Source organism: Mustela lutreola, chromosome 2, assembly GCF_030435805.1.
Source record: "Mustela lutreola isolate mMusLut2 chromosome 2, mMusLut2.pri, whole genome shotgun sequence".
Classification (NCBI taxonomy): Eukaryota; Metazoa; Chordata; class Mammalia; order Carnivora; family Mustelidae; genus Mustela; species Mustela lutreola.
The window spans coordinates 21,124,825-21,140,503 of record NC_081291.1 but is presented as its reverse complement, the minus strand read 5'-3'; the positions used below and the strand labels follow the sequence as shown (position 1 = coordinate 21,140,503).

Here is a 15,679-nt window from a genome sequence, read left to right as displayed (position 1 = left end):
GAGTCCCTTGCCACACTTCCTCCTCTCCTTGGGCTGGGGTGCTCCTGCCCACTCCCAGTCTATCTGCACAGGGCTCCTCGAGGTGAACATACACACACACACAAATGCACAGCCCAGGTCCAGGGGAAACGAGAAAACCATCTGCTTTATTCTGAGTCCTGGAAGCTCTAAAGTGAATCTGAAAAAACACGTCAGAGGGGCAGGAGCCCCGGGGTCTGGGTGCAGAACACAGTCCTTGGCTCCTTTAGCCCTGGGAGCCGAGAGGGCAGTAAGAAGGCTTAGCGAGAGCCTGGGGCAGTGGAAATCAGGTCCCACCTGGGACCCCTGGCCCCAGCCTGGGCCTGAGAGGTGAAGGAGGAAGAGGGCCGGAGAGTCTGCTCAGTTCCTTAGCAAATGCACCCCAGGAGGATGCAGGCCTAGGGTTACTCCTCACCCTTCTCAGGAGTACTAGGTTCCCGTGGCCACTTGGAAGTCCCCAGGGGCTCAGCCTCAGGGCTCAGCCTTGGCTCTCCCAGGGGTCCCTCGCCTTCCAGGTCCAGCTCCTCAAAAGATGAGCCACTGGCGCCTGACTCGCTATAGCTGTGCTCACTGCGGGTGTCACCGTCGTCCCAGCCACGTCTGCTCACCCCAGGGGACAGTGTGGCAGCTGAAGTCTCCCGGCTGCCAGGACCCACCTCCAGGCTCACAGAACTTGTGTCACTCGTCGTATCAGCTCCTGAGCCAAGAAGAGGGAGCACACGTTAGCTAGGATCCCCATCCCCTCCTCCGGGGAGAGGACAGACAACCTCCACTTGCTCGGGAACCAGCATGCACAGTGTGCTCATGAGTAATAAAGTGGGCCCTACCTCAAGAGGCTCATTCCAGCTGCCCTCTGCCCTCTGCCCTGGCCAGAGCTGCACTGACAGGGCAAAGGGAGGGATGGAGGGAGAGAGGACAGCCTGCTGTGCACTCCTCTCCCTCCCCTTGAATTAGCCTCACAAGTCCCTGTGCTCCCACAAAGCCTGCTGCCCCCCCAACCCTCCAAGAGTCCATTAAGGACCACTCAGCCCTGAGGTGGGAGAGCTAAGGGTAGAACAAAGAGATTCAAGTAATGTCCCCTCCTCCACATCCCATTTCAGGCTTGGAGAAAGGTTTGTCCAAGGCTAGCGTGCCCATAAGGCATGAGGATGGGAGAATGGACTAGAAGGCCTACTCTCTTGCCCCATCCCCCATGCAGGGCTCTCCAAGGAACAGCCACATCCAGGAAGGCAGCTGGCCTCAGCCTCTGGCCCCACTGAGCCCTAGTTTGAGGAAGCAACGAGGGCAGAGAGAAGTGGGATAGAGAAGTCCAGAGAAACCAGTTGCAAGGAAGGGGGATACCAGGATAAAGCATTTTAAGGGCTTTCGTCCCCTATGGATGGGCCACCCGAGAGGAGCCTTAATTATCCCCAACCATTACTGGTGGTTCCTGAGCCACAAAGCAGCAGAAGGTGACCATGAGAGCACTGTGCTGGCAGCTGGAGAGCCCTGAGACAGGGCTGAGGGTCCATATCCCTCCCAGTATGTTCCTCCCACCCCTAACACATCCTCCAGGCAAGAAGACACTTCATTTGCCCTGTTCAGGAGCAACGCCTCAACTCACGTCCACAGATCAGAGGTACTAACAACAGTTGGGGGAGGGGAGTAGGGAAAGGAAGGGACAAAGAGCTCAGGCCCCTGTGTAGGAATCCAGATTGAGAGAAGGCTGATATGCACCCCCTTCTGTGTGAGAGGGAGAGGGGCAGCTGTCAAACATCACAGAGGTGAGGGGTGGGCCAATTTCCCCAGATCCTGTCTCCATGGTGATGCAAGCCTGAGCCAGGAGCAGCTGGGAACTGCTTGGCTTTTGGACTTGACCTGGAACTTCCACTGTGCCTCAGATGGGGACTAAAATAAGGGTGGGGGGATTTGGGGGTCTGCTCCTTCAGTTCCCTTGGCCCTAAGAAGATATCCCTTGGGCCTACTGGCAGAGGTGAGGTAGGCTCTGGAAGTGCTAGCCTGCTGGCCCAGGGCCCTCTTCTTGCTGGGGCCCCAGTCATGGTTCCCAGAATAGAGGCAGCTAAGAGTGAGCTTGGGCTATATCCTGAGTTATGGGTGGTTCCTTCTAACTTTAGGGCATGACTCCAGCCCCTTATTCACTCCTTCAGTGGGGATAATCAGTGCTCCAGAGGCTGCAGACCTGAAAGAAGCAAATGAAATGGGGCTCCCAGGCCCCATTAAACTGTCATGTTCCACCAGCCCACCTACCCAATGGCTCTCTTGGGACCTGCTTGCCAGGAGGCTGACTCCTCCCTGTCCCAGCTCCTGGGCTAGGAACGGTCAGAGGATGGAGTCCAGGGGTGGCCCTTTAGGTTGGGGCCCAGGATGCTCAGATGAGGCCAGCCCCTGGGGGGATATGTGGACACTTCTGGCAAATGAGTCCAAGGCAAGGAAGTGGCATCCCTCCAGCCCCACCATGGTCTGCACCAGAAGAACTTCCAGAGTCTTAGGCCCCTCTCCCAGGACAGAAAAGTCCAGGCAAGGAAGAGCAGAACCTATGTCTCTAGGGCTGCCGGGGCAGAGAATGAAGCTGCCACCTTCACCCCTGTCCCTCCCTCCCCCACTGCCCACAGCCAGTGCAAGGAGATCAAATATTCATTGCCTCTCTGGAGCTAAATAATACATCAATGTAATAACAGGCATAAGGCAGCTAATCACCCCCTTTCACCTCCTAGCCCAAGCGGGGGCCCCAGTGGGGAGGCAGTCAGGGGCAGGCCAAGCCCTGGGCAGCCAGGCACCCCGCACACACTGCTGTGCAAATGGCATGCACCTGGCAGGCACATACTCAGAGTCCGCCCTGGGTGTCAGGGCAGATGCTGTCAGAGGTGGGCAGACTCCACGACCCCCCTGCCCAGCAGGGAGTGGGTGGGCAGGCTAGTGGGGAAGACAGGCCAAGGCACTGGGGGCGTGGGAGCTACGCTGCAGCCAGCTGTAGCGGGTGCCAAGCAGTTCTTCAATACCCCTGGCAGGCAGTGTTTGGGAGAAAGCTGGGGGGGTGGGTGGGCTGAGGACGGGAGTGTAGACAGCAGAGGGAGGTCGAAAGAAGGTCAAGACACTCCCCCTTCCTGCCCTAGAGACTGCCTGGGCCTGCTGACCTTGTGCCATGTCTTGTGCTCACAGTAGGCGCACTGAAGAATGTCTGCCGGGCATTACCAGGCGGGTGGGAACAGTGCCCCACGGAGGTAATTAAACAGCAGATGAAGTTAACTGTGTTGGACACGGCCTCTAGGGAGTGGTGACTGCCTCTCAGTACCCTTACCCCCTGCCACAACATATGCCTTTCTATGATGACCTTGGTTATTGAAGATTGGCTGGACAGAGGAAGTCTCCCAAAGAAGGAGGGATAGCCGCTCTCCTCCCAGCTATCCACTGGGGGGGTGTGCCACTCCCACAGGTGATGGGCCTCCATCACCACGGACTAGGGCTGGGCCCCTTGGGATGTTACTAGCAGGCCCTCTTGCTCCTGGGGACAGCCTGGCAGGGAGGTGGGTTGAAAGCCAGCAAATTACCAGCTGGCCTGGACCTGGAGGACGAAGGCTAGCTCTGGTGGAAGGGGCAAGGGGCTGATCTCCTGGCACCCTTCAGCATGCTCTCTGGTTGTTCTTCAGCAGGGAGAAAGCAGCTGCCTCTGGGTAGGGCTCTGTACTGGGAACACCCTGTTCTCTCCTCTCTACCTTCCAGATCCAGGGCCAATCTTATTTTCTGATGAGCCCCACCCAAGTGATACCTTTCCTGAATAGCCCCATCCCCTGGGGTCCCAGGAGCATCTGTTTCCAAAGGTACTTCTCGTTGCATCCGCAGGGTCTTTGTATCTGTATTGCCAGGGCTAACATGTGTGAACCCAATCTGCATGGATCCACGTATCCAGAAATAGGCAATTCTCATGTGGGTTGTGGGGTGGCAGGTCTCCTTCCTCCACCTCTGCGCAGGGCCCCACCCCTCCATACCTGTGCCATCCATCTGGGTGTCACTGGCCTCTGCAGGCCCCCGGCTTTTCCGCTCTGTCTCCTTCACCTCAGGCACATAGAAGTCTCCCTGCCGTGCCAGTGGGCACATGAAATAGATCTGGTCTTGCTGATAGATCTCCAGCCGAGGGTGGGCACACAGCTTCCGCTCCTTGTCAGAAATGGCAGAAGGTGAAATGAACCCTACAGGTCTTCTGACCCACCCACCCCTAAAAGGCCCTAGGAACTATCTATTGTTCACTCCCTCCCAGAGGGCTGGCTCTGCCTCTTGCCTCGATCTCCCCCAAGTACCAAACCCCTGCTGAGGGAGGCACACACAGAGCAGCCTAAGGGCAGGGCCCCAAACTCCAGGAAGCAATGATCTAAGGACCCAGAAGTCCTTGGGACAACACCCTGGGACAAGTGCTACTTGAATCCAGGGGCCTGGCACTGCCCATGGCACCACTAAACCAACCTATCCATATGTCTGACCAAAAGGCTGTTCCAGAAAGCACTAGTCTCAAGTAGCCATGATGCTTAGCTTCCGACTAGCCCAGGGACAAGGACTCCAGGGATTATGGCCCCAGGCACCCAAGCCCAGCCAAGCCAAGTTCTGACCTGCTAAACTTCCCATCTCAGCATCCCCTGGCTGTGACCTCCTCCCCACCCTGGACAATGTTGACTGACCCCGATATCTCAGGAAAGGTCAGGGCCCCTGACCCTCAGGCCTCCGGCCCCTGCCCTCACAGACATATTACTGACGGACCATGGACAGGGGCTCCAGGCCAGCGAAACCCTTCTTTCACTCCCATTTTCTCCTAGTTCAAGTCTAAGCCAACCTCCAAGACTATCACATGTGCTTGGTTCCCTGCCCTCTGGCACCTGCCCAGACTTTCGGCCAAGGAGGAAGAGGCAGATCCTAGGCTAGAGGGGTAGGCAGGACAAGCAGAACTAGCACTGGACATTACCCATCTGGCTGAAGTACCAGTTTATAGGGCCCTGAGTCCTGAGACAGGCACTCCCCTCTGCCTGGCCACAGAGCCTGAGGTGTCCCTCTGCCAGTGTGTATGGAATGGCACACAGACACATGCCAGAGCTGCACCAAGGCAGGTAGGAACAATCAGGACAGGGGTCAAGAGCATGCTGCTCCCCGACCTGCCCCCCTTTCCTGCAATGGAGCTCAATTATCCACTAGGATGACTGTGAGGCCCCTGCCCTGTCGCTGCTCAGCCGCCAACCTTCACAACACAACTATTTATAGCACCCGCCCAGCGCTCACCACAAGCTCGGAAATGAGCCTTCCACTTAGCAGTAATGAAAGACTTAGCACCTGGTAGGGAGAAGCCACTCTAGGACTCCACTTGTCCACCTGTCTGCCCAACATTACAGCTGAGGACCCCTTCCAATTAAAGCAGAGAAGGGTATAAAATGAACCCCCCAGCAAAGACAAGAAGAAAGGTGAGCCTGAAGGTTTATGAGTCAGGGTGTTCAGCAGCCACTGGGGGACAGGGTATGTCTAGGAGCCCACAAGGGAGGTGGGTGGCCTGCCCAAAGTCTGGTTGCAGCTCAGCTAGCCTGACCACATGGGTAACCCAAGCAAGGCCCTTCACCCGAAGTCTCAATGTGCTCAAACACAGAGAGGGACACCCCAACCCTGACATCCCAGGATCAGTGAAGGAAAGTCATTATTTTTAATACTTTTTAAAAAAAGATTTTATTTACTTATTTGATAGAGAGATCACAAGTAGTCAGAGAGGCGGTGGGGGGGGGGGGCGGGCAGGCTCTCCGCTGAGCAGAGAGCCTGATGCAGGGCTCGATCCCAGGACCCTGAGATCATGACCTGAGCCGAAGGCAGAGGCCCAATCCATTGAGCCACCCAGGTGCCCCTATTTTTAATACTTTGAGGCCAGTTGTGTTTTTTTTGTTGTTGTTTTTGTTTTTGTTTTTGCCAACCTGGGTGTTCTTCATCCCACCTCACAAATCCACATGCCCAGCTCCTCCCATCTCCGCACACACTGACAGCTGTCTCTGCTTCTCCAGCTGCCCACACACTCACCCGTCCCTGGTCCTCGGGAGGCTGAACAAGAACACAATGTCAGGAAGCAGGAGCTACCAGGCTCTGGAGCTTCCCTACTGCCAGCACCTGGGAGTGAGCAACTGCGAAACCTGAGCTCCACTCAGTGAACTGAGCCATGTCACCAAGCCCAGGGTCAGGGGGTTCCCGGGAGAAGGTACATGCCCTACCCCAGTAGCTAGAGGGTAGAAAAATACCCCCAAACCTAATCAGGGCATGGCTTTCACCAACACGCGCATGCCCTCTCTGGGCATTTAACAGTCCAGAGGAAATTTGCTAAGTGGTCATCAACCTGGTAGCCTGTCTCTCAAGGGCCGTAGACATTTGGCTTTGGGGATGCTCCCAGGAAGCAGAACCTGTGACCACCAAGAAATTCCAGGGATAGTGGAACCCTACCCCAACCCTTATCAACAGTCAAGCCACCTCCCTAAAGCTTCCCTTCTGGAAGTAACAAGGATAATAGGAGGGAGTAGTCCTCTTTTCCCTCTCTCCTCTAGGCTGGGCATCAGGGTGGGCAGGACCAGGCAACCACCCTTACCACCTGCTCTGCCAGCCCCCTCATTGGCAGGCGGGAGGCAGCTCTGTCACTGCTCTGCACAGCTGCCCCCTCCAGAGAGCCCGGCTCTGAAGTTGCCTGGTTGTGGACAGCCCCGTTACCATGGAAACTGCATCCTCCATCCTTGCCGTCGCCTTCATCTCAAAGCCATTGGGGAGAACAGAGGAACAGGGGAGACAGAGGAGAGAGAGAAAACTGGCCTGGCTACACAGCCCTTCCTTCCCTGCCTAGCTCTCCCTCCTTGCAGCATCCCACACAGGGAGTGCCAGCTGCCCAAGCCTGCCCCCAGGCCCCTGCAGAAGCAGCCTCCCACCCAAACCCAGCCTACCACCCCTACCACCTGGGGGCCCAGGCCCTCCCCAGTGGAGGGAGGCATGGAGCTAATTAAAAATCTCATTGACAGCTTAGCCTCGAATCATTTTAACACATGCCGGGTCCTGTCAAAATTCAGACTCAGGGGCAAAGGAGAGGAGCAGGAAGAAGGCAGAAGTGCAAACCTCCAACTTAGGCCCACAGGCAAAAAAGGGGTTTATAGCTGTCTGTGCAGCCTCTCCTCAAGATCGCCCCCCAACCATCCCTGTTCTGCCCCAGAGCAATAGAGCCCAACTGGAACTGGGGCAGGGGCAGAGGGACAAGACTAGCCATAAGCCCTGTCCCTAAGTGACAAGGCATAGGACAAGACCTTTCCCTCCCAGCCAGGTACAGACTCTAAGCAAAGAGAGGGCAACCATGGGCCAGTTCTCAGGTCCTCGGTACACAGCAGGAGCTGTGGCCTGTGTCTCATGTCGATGAGCTGATAAATATTGGAAAATCATTGGAGGAAGGCAAGACCAGCTGCTTCTCCCTCAGCTAGCCCCAGGGAGCCCTTGGAGAACAGACTGCCAAGGGCCAAGGACACCAAGTCAATGCCACGCTGGACTGGTACTGCTGGGGAAAGGGGTGTGGATGGGCCTGGCATCCTTCCAGCCCCGGGGATACCCCCTCCCACAGCCCAGACAGCCAGACGCTCCAGGAAGCATAACCAGGACGGGGAGCCTGCTCTGGCCACTGAAGCTACTGGCCATCTAATGAAGCCACAACCCAGAGCAACTCACTCTTGCACAGAATCAAGGGGACCACAAGGTCTCTCTCCAAGGAAGGAGAGATGCAGACATCCACAATGCTCCCCACCTAACAGGAAGAAGTCACCGTGCTAGTGCCAGCAGCGACTGCTAGAAGTGGGATACAGGAGCTCTAATCCCTCAGACACATCTCCAAGTTTTGCTCTCCACAGCAGAAACAAGATGGGGACTTGGAACACCACCCACAATGCAGGGATTTCCAGGGGACCTCAGTCTGCAGCACCTCCCCCAATACCCCTGCTGCACTGACAGGGGCTTACCCCTCCACTGCCAGGGGTGCGGGCAGACAAGGGAATGAGCGGCACACAAAGGCCACCATGGTGCCGCTGCCTCAGCTATCTGGGGAACACACCACACATTCTGTTCGCACCTCAGGCTGGACTCATTCCTAGGTGGGGGGCACAGATTTGGCCCACCCAGCTCAGAGCTCCTGCAGAGGCTCAGATGGCTAAGGTTTCCCCACAACACCCACAGTGCTGCCCCGGGGAGTTCATACTACATCAGGGGAAGGGAGGAGGGTGGAGAGAGAAGACCTTAACTACGCCCTTCTGGGAACGAAGCAACCCATGCCCTGGCTTTGGCGAAGGGTGGGGAGGGGCTGTGGAGCAGAAAAGTTCAGGTCCAGGTGGAAAGTATTCCCAGGCTGCCCAGAGGCTGGGTCTGCATGGAGCCAGGTGGCCTCCAATCCCCAAAAGGATGAGGCAATGGGAGCAGGCCAAGGACTGGGTCTTACATCCCCCAACTCCACTTAAGCCCCAGAAAAAGAGGAGTTCTTCTCTGTCCTCTCTATGTAATCATGGCCCCTTAACCTCCTGCCTCCTGGCGTGAAAGGCCCTGGGCCTCCCTGCTCACCCTGGGCTGCCCGGTCCTAGCCATCCCTCCACTGCAGGCTGGACAGCTGGGCTGCCACACAGCCCGCAAACAGCTGTTGCATCCCACCCGAGGTGGTGGCGTGTCCTCACTGGGTGAAGTGAGGCGTGCTCATTTTTAATTACACACATACCAACGTGCACCCGCCCGCACACAGCGCTCCCTGCAAGTGGGGGCTCAGACCCTGGAGGCCCCTCAGGCAACTGGTCTGCATCGCACGTGCGAAGTGATGGGGGAGGCACAGCAGGCACCACTGCAGCTAGGATGTGGCACACTGTTATTATTCTGCCCAGGAACTTCCGTCAACTTCCCTCTCTCTGGCTGCCTCTCATCCCCACTGGGCCTCCAGACAGCCTCTGGCCCAGAACCTAAACCTGTCTGTGGGGTGGGAGGTGACAGCAGGAGACGGCTCTGGGGGCCTTGCCGTGCCAGCAGGGAGAGCCTGCAGAAGGGCTGGTGAGCACCCTCCTCCTGGTAGGAGGGCCCGGAGCTACGAAAATGATGGGCAAAGGAGACAAGGAGAGAGATGGGGCTGCCGCAGAGGGAAGTGAGGGAGCAGAAGTGGCAGAGAGAGCTCGGGCAGGAGTCCAGAGCCTCGCCGCTGACAAATAGGTAGCTTCTCCTTGGGTTTCAATATTCCCAACTGTAAAATAAAGAGATTGGAACAGATGATCCCAAAAGAAGTGAGAAACTGGAAAAGGTGAATAAAAACACCATCACTGAAAGATAAGATAATTATATACTTGAAAAACCCAAAAGGATTCAATTGGAGAAATTACCACAAGTGTTAAGATCGCAAAATTAACAAACAAGCACAGCCCAGTTCTCTGTGTACCAGTAAGCCAGTTAGAAAATATAAGAGAAGCAACAGATGAGGGCCCTCTTGGGGTCAGGTCTATATGGAGGGCCCCCACTCCATGGCAGGGGAGGGGATGGCAGAGGAGCCAAGCCTGGGCAGGAGGCTGGGGAAGACGGCAAAAAGGGGTAGGTGTGAGGGAGAATGGGCTGGGGAAGCAGGGCGCTGTGCCTGTTGGCACCACTGCCTCAAGACTTTTCATTTTCACCTCAGAGCTGACAGCTTGCCATGCAATTTACACCTCTGCTCGTATTCCTGTGCACCCAGGCCCTGGTTTCCTGGGCCTCAGCAGCCATCAGACCAGGGTGGGCTGGGGCACTGAGGAGCAGGGCGGGGGTGATTCCCTCTAAGCAGACGCAGGGGACTCAGGCCCTTAAGCACCCTAGTATCTATCTGGACCCGGAAGCCCCCGACCTCGCACCAAGCCCAGTCTTTCCCTTCGCTAGGGCCCAACCCCAGCTCAGTCCCACTCTGGATTTCTTGGACCCTTGTGGAGCAGGACCCAGGGACAGGGAGACTGAGGGTGAGTACCCTCTGGGAGACTTGGGGGGCTCAGGCCTGGGATCCCCCACTCTCCCTTCCAGATCTGGGAGGGGAGCCACAGACTCCCAGATGCTGCTGCTACCATGGCAGGCTCCACAGCCCACCCCTCTCCAAGACCCAGCCATTCTCTGCAGCATCTGTGCAGTCAAGGACCTTGAGCCCCGTCCCGTTCACAGGCCGCCGAGAATGCTACTGATTGATTATCCAACAGCAGGAACGCTGCTCAGTGCAGATGGAACCATGAAGCCTAGCACCTGGGAGCCAGAGGCATCAGGAAGTGCCAGAGGGGAAGGACAGGTGGGCAAAGAAGGATGGAGAGGAGAGGGTGAAGGAGAGGAGGTAGATGAGGAGAAGGCGGCCCTGAATTTCTCATCTCCAGCTGGTACCTCTGATTTCTGCCCTCTGCTTTAGCATCCCCCCCCCACCCTACCCCGGGGAAAGCCCAACTCCTGGAGCTTTAGGTGTCCTGTTGGTATAACCAGACAGCTAACCTCTCCTGATCTGACACCTCTGCTAAAGCGCAGAGTTTTTCTGCTCTGGAGGGAAAGACCCCTCCTCAAAATCTCTCCCCCTTCCCTTGTTCCTGGTATCCCAAGCTTCCCAGAGAAAAGCAACAAAATCCTTCCTCGGAATTCCCATCTGCCTGGGGAAGACGGCTCCCTCAGGATCCGTGACGGCCCCACCCCACAGTACCATCCAGGCAAGCCTCAGCCCCCAGGGTCCTGCAGGGCTGCCAAGCTACCACATCTGAGCTGGTATTTCAAGAGTGGTGGCTCCCACGCCCGCCCCAGCAAAGGCTGGCTTTGTGTTTTTAGTCCTGAGGTAGGGGAGTGGGGAGAGGTGAAGTCAAGAAAGACTGAGGAACAGGTTGCAGGGCCTAGGCTGGCAGTGAGAGACCTGGCCTCCTGTAGGTACTCCCCCACCTCAGCATCCAGGGGCACCCCCCTAAGGGGAGTAAGGGAAGCCAAGCCCTGATAAGGCGGGGGGCTTCTCTTGGCTTGAGAGCATCTGGGAGTAGAGAGTCATTCTGAGCCTCAGCTCCATGGCCTCCAGCTCTCCCTCCCCATCTCCCTATGCTAAAGTCCTATTCCAAAGCCCAGCCTGGAAGCAGTCATTCAATTGCTCAGCCACCATCAGTGGATGTGGTACCACAAGGTACCTAAAAACCACACCCAAATCTGTGACTCTGCCTGACCTGCCTTTTCACCTGGAGAATGCTACCCTTCCTTCAAGGCGGAGCCCAAATGCCACCATCTTCCAAAGGTGGCTTTGCTTTCCGTGGTGAATCCATTCCCTCCAACCCCACTCTCCCTGGGCATGGCTAACTTCTGTGGCGGGGGTTAATGGGCGAGGAAAGAATTCTGGAGGCCCATCACTCAGCCCCAGGGCCTGGCACCGCTGAGAGTACTCTCCTCACTAAGCTGGGACAGGCCAATTAGCAGGGGGCAGCACTGGCAAGTGAGCTGGCCCTGGAGCTCCAGTAAGGCACCTGCAACAGCTGCTTCCTGTGCCCAGAGCAACCGCCAAGGTCTCCCTTAATGGGCGCCTGGTGGGCGAACGACAGACAGGCGCTTCCTGCCCTTCGCTTCTGGCTCCCTAATCTGACTCCGAGAACAGCAGCTTCAGCCCTGACTACGCCCACCAGGCCTATAGACAGAGGGTCACACTTAGATATTGGTCCACTGTACTACCATCCCAAGCCCACCCTGGGGACCATCGCAAGTATATCCCAAGTTCATGACAGGTCCTGGACCTCTTGGGCCCAACCCCACTCATGGACGGGGCAAAGTGTCAAAAAGCAAGTAGTGGCCTCAGCCCAGGCCACCCAGTCTGGACTCTGGACTCAGCCACTGCTTCATCCATTGACCTTGGGTAACCTCCCCTCCCCAGACCTCCATCTCCCCATTTGTTACAATGATTGGAATGTAGGCTTTGATTATGACCCTGTGATTGCCTTCTAGCTGCTTCCCCCATCCCCTGAACAATGCTGCATAAAAGAGGGCTCAGTAAGTAACTGTTGGGTCAGCAACTGAGCTGACATCCTGCCAGGGGGGTGCTTCCTTATGAAAAATAAAGTTCTGAACTCTCTCTCTTTGCTCAGCAAGGGTAATGGGCATGGAGAGAGAGATGACCCCAGATTTCACAACCCACTGGGGCGTCCTCACCTGGATTCCCACTGCGAGGGTCATGTTGCTCCCCACTGGTGTTCTAGCCCCAGAGTGGGCTCAAATCCGCCCCCCACTGACTCCCTCAAAGTTACCAAGGCAGGTTAAGGGGAAGCACATACAGAAGATTCTGAGCCACTGGACAGGACCCCAGGCTCTGACCATGCTGCTGGGAGGAAGCAACAGAGTCCCCAGCTCAAGAGGCTGACTCACTCCTGCAGGCGCCTTGCTGAGGCCCCTACTCCTTAGTTCTCAGCTGGCTACCCTGTGACAACACCATCCCGTCACCCACCACTCAAGAGTTCAGTCACCACCAGCCCAGGGAGAACTGCAGGGCTCCCCTCAGGTCCAACTCCCAGTCAGTCATGCTCCCCAGAAACAACGGCTTCTCCTGGGGGCCCTGGCCCTGCCTGCACACGGGATGAGCCCTGCTGCCCCTGGCTCCGCTCACACTGCAGCTGCCACAGTGTCCTCAAGACCCGCAACAGAAGTGTAGCAGGCCAGGCATGGAGGGGCATCTGTCCAGCTGTGTATCTCTGAGGACAGAGATTTCAAACCACTTAAATTCCAGATGTCCTCCTCCAAAAAGCTCACGACCTTGTGAGCCAGAGCTACTCCAGCTGAAGCAAGCACCAGTACAAGTGCAAGCCCTAGCACCTGGCAGCCAAGCCACGGAGACCCCTTAGCACAGCCCTAGGCTCCTGCCCCAGAGAGGTCTGAGAACTCTGAGCTAGGACTCTTGCCCATTTTAAACCCCCTAGTGAGACAACCTCACCATCCCAGCTGTCCCAGAACTTTACCATCAAGACTGCCCCAAACCAACCAGCTCACTATATCCACCCGGACCCTACTTCCCCCAGCTTCTCTACCATTCTGTGGAGGAAGAGCCAATGTCTTACCCCAACTGCCCGCCCTTCCCAGCTAACCAGCTTCCACATGGGCAATGTCCTGTGTCTCCCTAAACTCAGGAGAAGATATCCAACCACCACAAGGACCCTCCCCTGAGAACTCCTGGAAAGCAGAGACCCTGGGGCAGGGGATTTATGAAGATTAGGGATCCTGTTGAGAGGAAGTCGGGTATGGGGTCTTGGTTGGGCAGGTTAACACTCTCAATGACCTCCCCTCCAACTGCTATAGAGAGCTGTGGGGTAGGAACTGAGCTCGGGGGCCTCTCACGCACAAGGGATCCCCGGACCTCTCACTCTCCTGGTCTGCTCCAGGTGCCCCAAGTCTTCCCTGGACACTCATTAAGATTGGTTCTACCCTGCAGTAAATTCTGGGGCCTTTGTCTATTGCTCTGGGCTGACACCAGCCTGGGTCCCATTTCCTACAATTTCAAGGAAGCTCAGTTCCCTCCTGCAGCTGCCAGCAGACCCCACTGCCTGGGGCTCAGGGGGTGATCTCCTCCTGCCCAAGGACACCACCTCTTTGGACTCTGGTGGAGCAGCCTGACAAAGCTGGGGCATCTCCCACATAAAATGATAGTCACATGGTACCCAGGCATCCCCTCACACAGACACTGTCCCAGATGGCTCTGCCTGGAGCCCCCCAGTGGTTTATGTGAAGAAAGGCAGAGTTTTAGCCCTTCCAGCTCAGCTGGCCAGGCTGCCAAGCTGGGGAGGGCTGGCCAGAGAGTCAGAGGCTGCAGTACAAATTACAAAGCTGGGATCTATATATCATTCTAGAATCCCCACAGAAACCTGACAAATGTTTCTCTTTGGGTTCCTTACAGTGACCCACAGGACCTTTCTGTCTCATGAGGTCAATTCTGCCCCAGTCTCAGGCATGTCTGCAACTGCCAGGACAGCAGATGCTCTCCACCTCCCCCACCCAAAGCTCTGAGATCATTCACCCCTGCCCCCTGCCAAGCCTGCCAAGCCCTCTCCCATCCTTCTGGTATCGGGGCTACTGGCCTCCCCCTACCCCTCACGCCTCCTGAGACAGAAAGCAGATGGCTGCCATCATTCCATTTGAAACACCTCCACAGCAGACCCAGCCTCAGATCCAGAGAGAAGACAGAGAGGTGGAGGAAAAAGAAAGGTACGCACACGCGCGCATGCGTGCACACTTAAAGGCGGCCAGCTGTCAGAGCTAGGAGAGTCAGAAGAGCCCACGGTCTCATTAGCAGCGTCTTTCCTCTGGTCCCAGGCTAGTGGGGAAGAGGGCAGGTGTGGGAGAGAGCTTTATGTTCTCTTCTGTTTCCCAGGCTGAGAGAGGCACAGGGCCACCCCCCAGCCACTGCAGGCTCAGCCCCTTTGTTTCACGTGGTAAGAACACAAGATCAGGCTAAGCACAGGGGCAGAGATGACCTCTGCCTCCAGAAACCATCAGAGCACCTTGGGCCATGCCTCTGCTGTGGGCAACCTGGCATCTCTCTCACTCTCCCAGCTGGTGGCCAAGCCCACAGCAGTGTGCCTGACGGACATCTCTGGTGAAGCCCCTTGCTCTCTTGTACCCTGGCTTCCTCATCAAAGGCAGGAAAGAGAATGGTAGCCCTCTGCTCCAGTCCCCACCCCAGGAGAATCAAGCCCAGAGCACAGCTGACAGGCTCCCACAGGAGGAGGAGGAGGAAGGAGGAAGGGCTTTCATCAAAGAGGTGACGTCAAAACCAGGCAACTTGTGAAGCTGTCAGGGGCCGGGAAATTTGGACAAAGGTGTCTAAAAATAAACCCCTGAAGCCAGGAAAAGGCTTTGGTGGCTGAGTTGCTCACCACCACACTACATGCCACATGTCCTGTTCTGAGGTCTGGAACCCAGCAAGTCTCTTCCCAGGGGGGCTCCTCCAACCCTGAGGTTGAAGACAGCAGTGACAGGACTGGAGACACTGCCCAGTAACCTTTCTTGGGTGAAACGGTTGAGGCCCCTTAGGACGCACGCTGAATGGGCCTCAGGCGCCAATGTCTGCCTTCCTGCCCTTACCACCAGCCAGCGACCCCACCTCCTGCGTCACCTCGCCCTCAGCCTCCAGCCCAACTCACTCCCAGGCAAGCACCTCCTCCCCAACACCCTTCTGGCTGCCACCGTCCAGCTCACAAAGGAACTCCACCTCTATTCTCCCAGTGCCTCTGCCCTACCACAGCGACAGCTGTCCTGTTTCTTCTCTTCCTGTCCTTGACCACCAAGGCCACAGCTGGTGACCCATTTATTCATTCCCCAGCCCTGACACCAGATTTTTCGCCTCCTTAACCAAGATCTGTCTGAGCTCCCATTCCATCACCAAAGACCCTCCCCCAGGCTGCTCTAGAGAGCCCTCAGATTCCTTTGAATCCACCAAATTAAAACTCCTCCTTTCTTCTCCTGTTTGTTTCTCAGGCAGCTCCGTACTACACAGACTCCAGAGCTGGTTACCCTCCCAGCCCCTCCACAGTCTGATCCATTCCAATCCATGCATCAGTCCACCAGTTCTACCTTCAAAATAGATGGTAAATTTCTACTTCTTCAGCATCTCTATAGCCACTGCCCCAGTTCAAGCCACCACCATTCACGTGGAAAT

At 56.5% G+C, this 15,679-nt stretch overlaps 1 protein-coding gene across 6 annotated transcripts in view; it reads right to left on the bottom strand.

Annotated features, from left to right (window-relative positions):
• Positions 1-127: 127 nt before the first annotated feature.
• TEX264 (testis expressed 264, ER-phagy receptor) overlaps positions 128-15,679 on the bottom strand; it is a 30,286-nt gene continuing 14,734 nt past the window's right edge. For all 6 annotated transcript variants that reach the window (XM_059161040.1, XM_059161043.1, XM_059161044.1 and 3 more), the window contains 2 exons: positions 4,005-4,173; positions 128-715 (listed from right to left, as the gene is read on the bottom strand). In XM_059161040.1, coding sequence (XP_059017023.1) covers positions 423-715; positions 4,005-4,173 — 462 coding nt within the window. In that variant the 3' untranslated portion in view covers positions 128-422. The remainder of the gene's footprint in view (positions 716-4,004; positions 4,174-15,679) is intronic.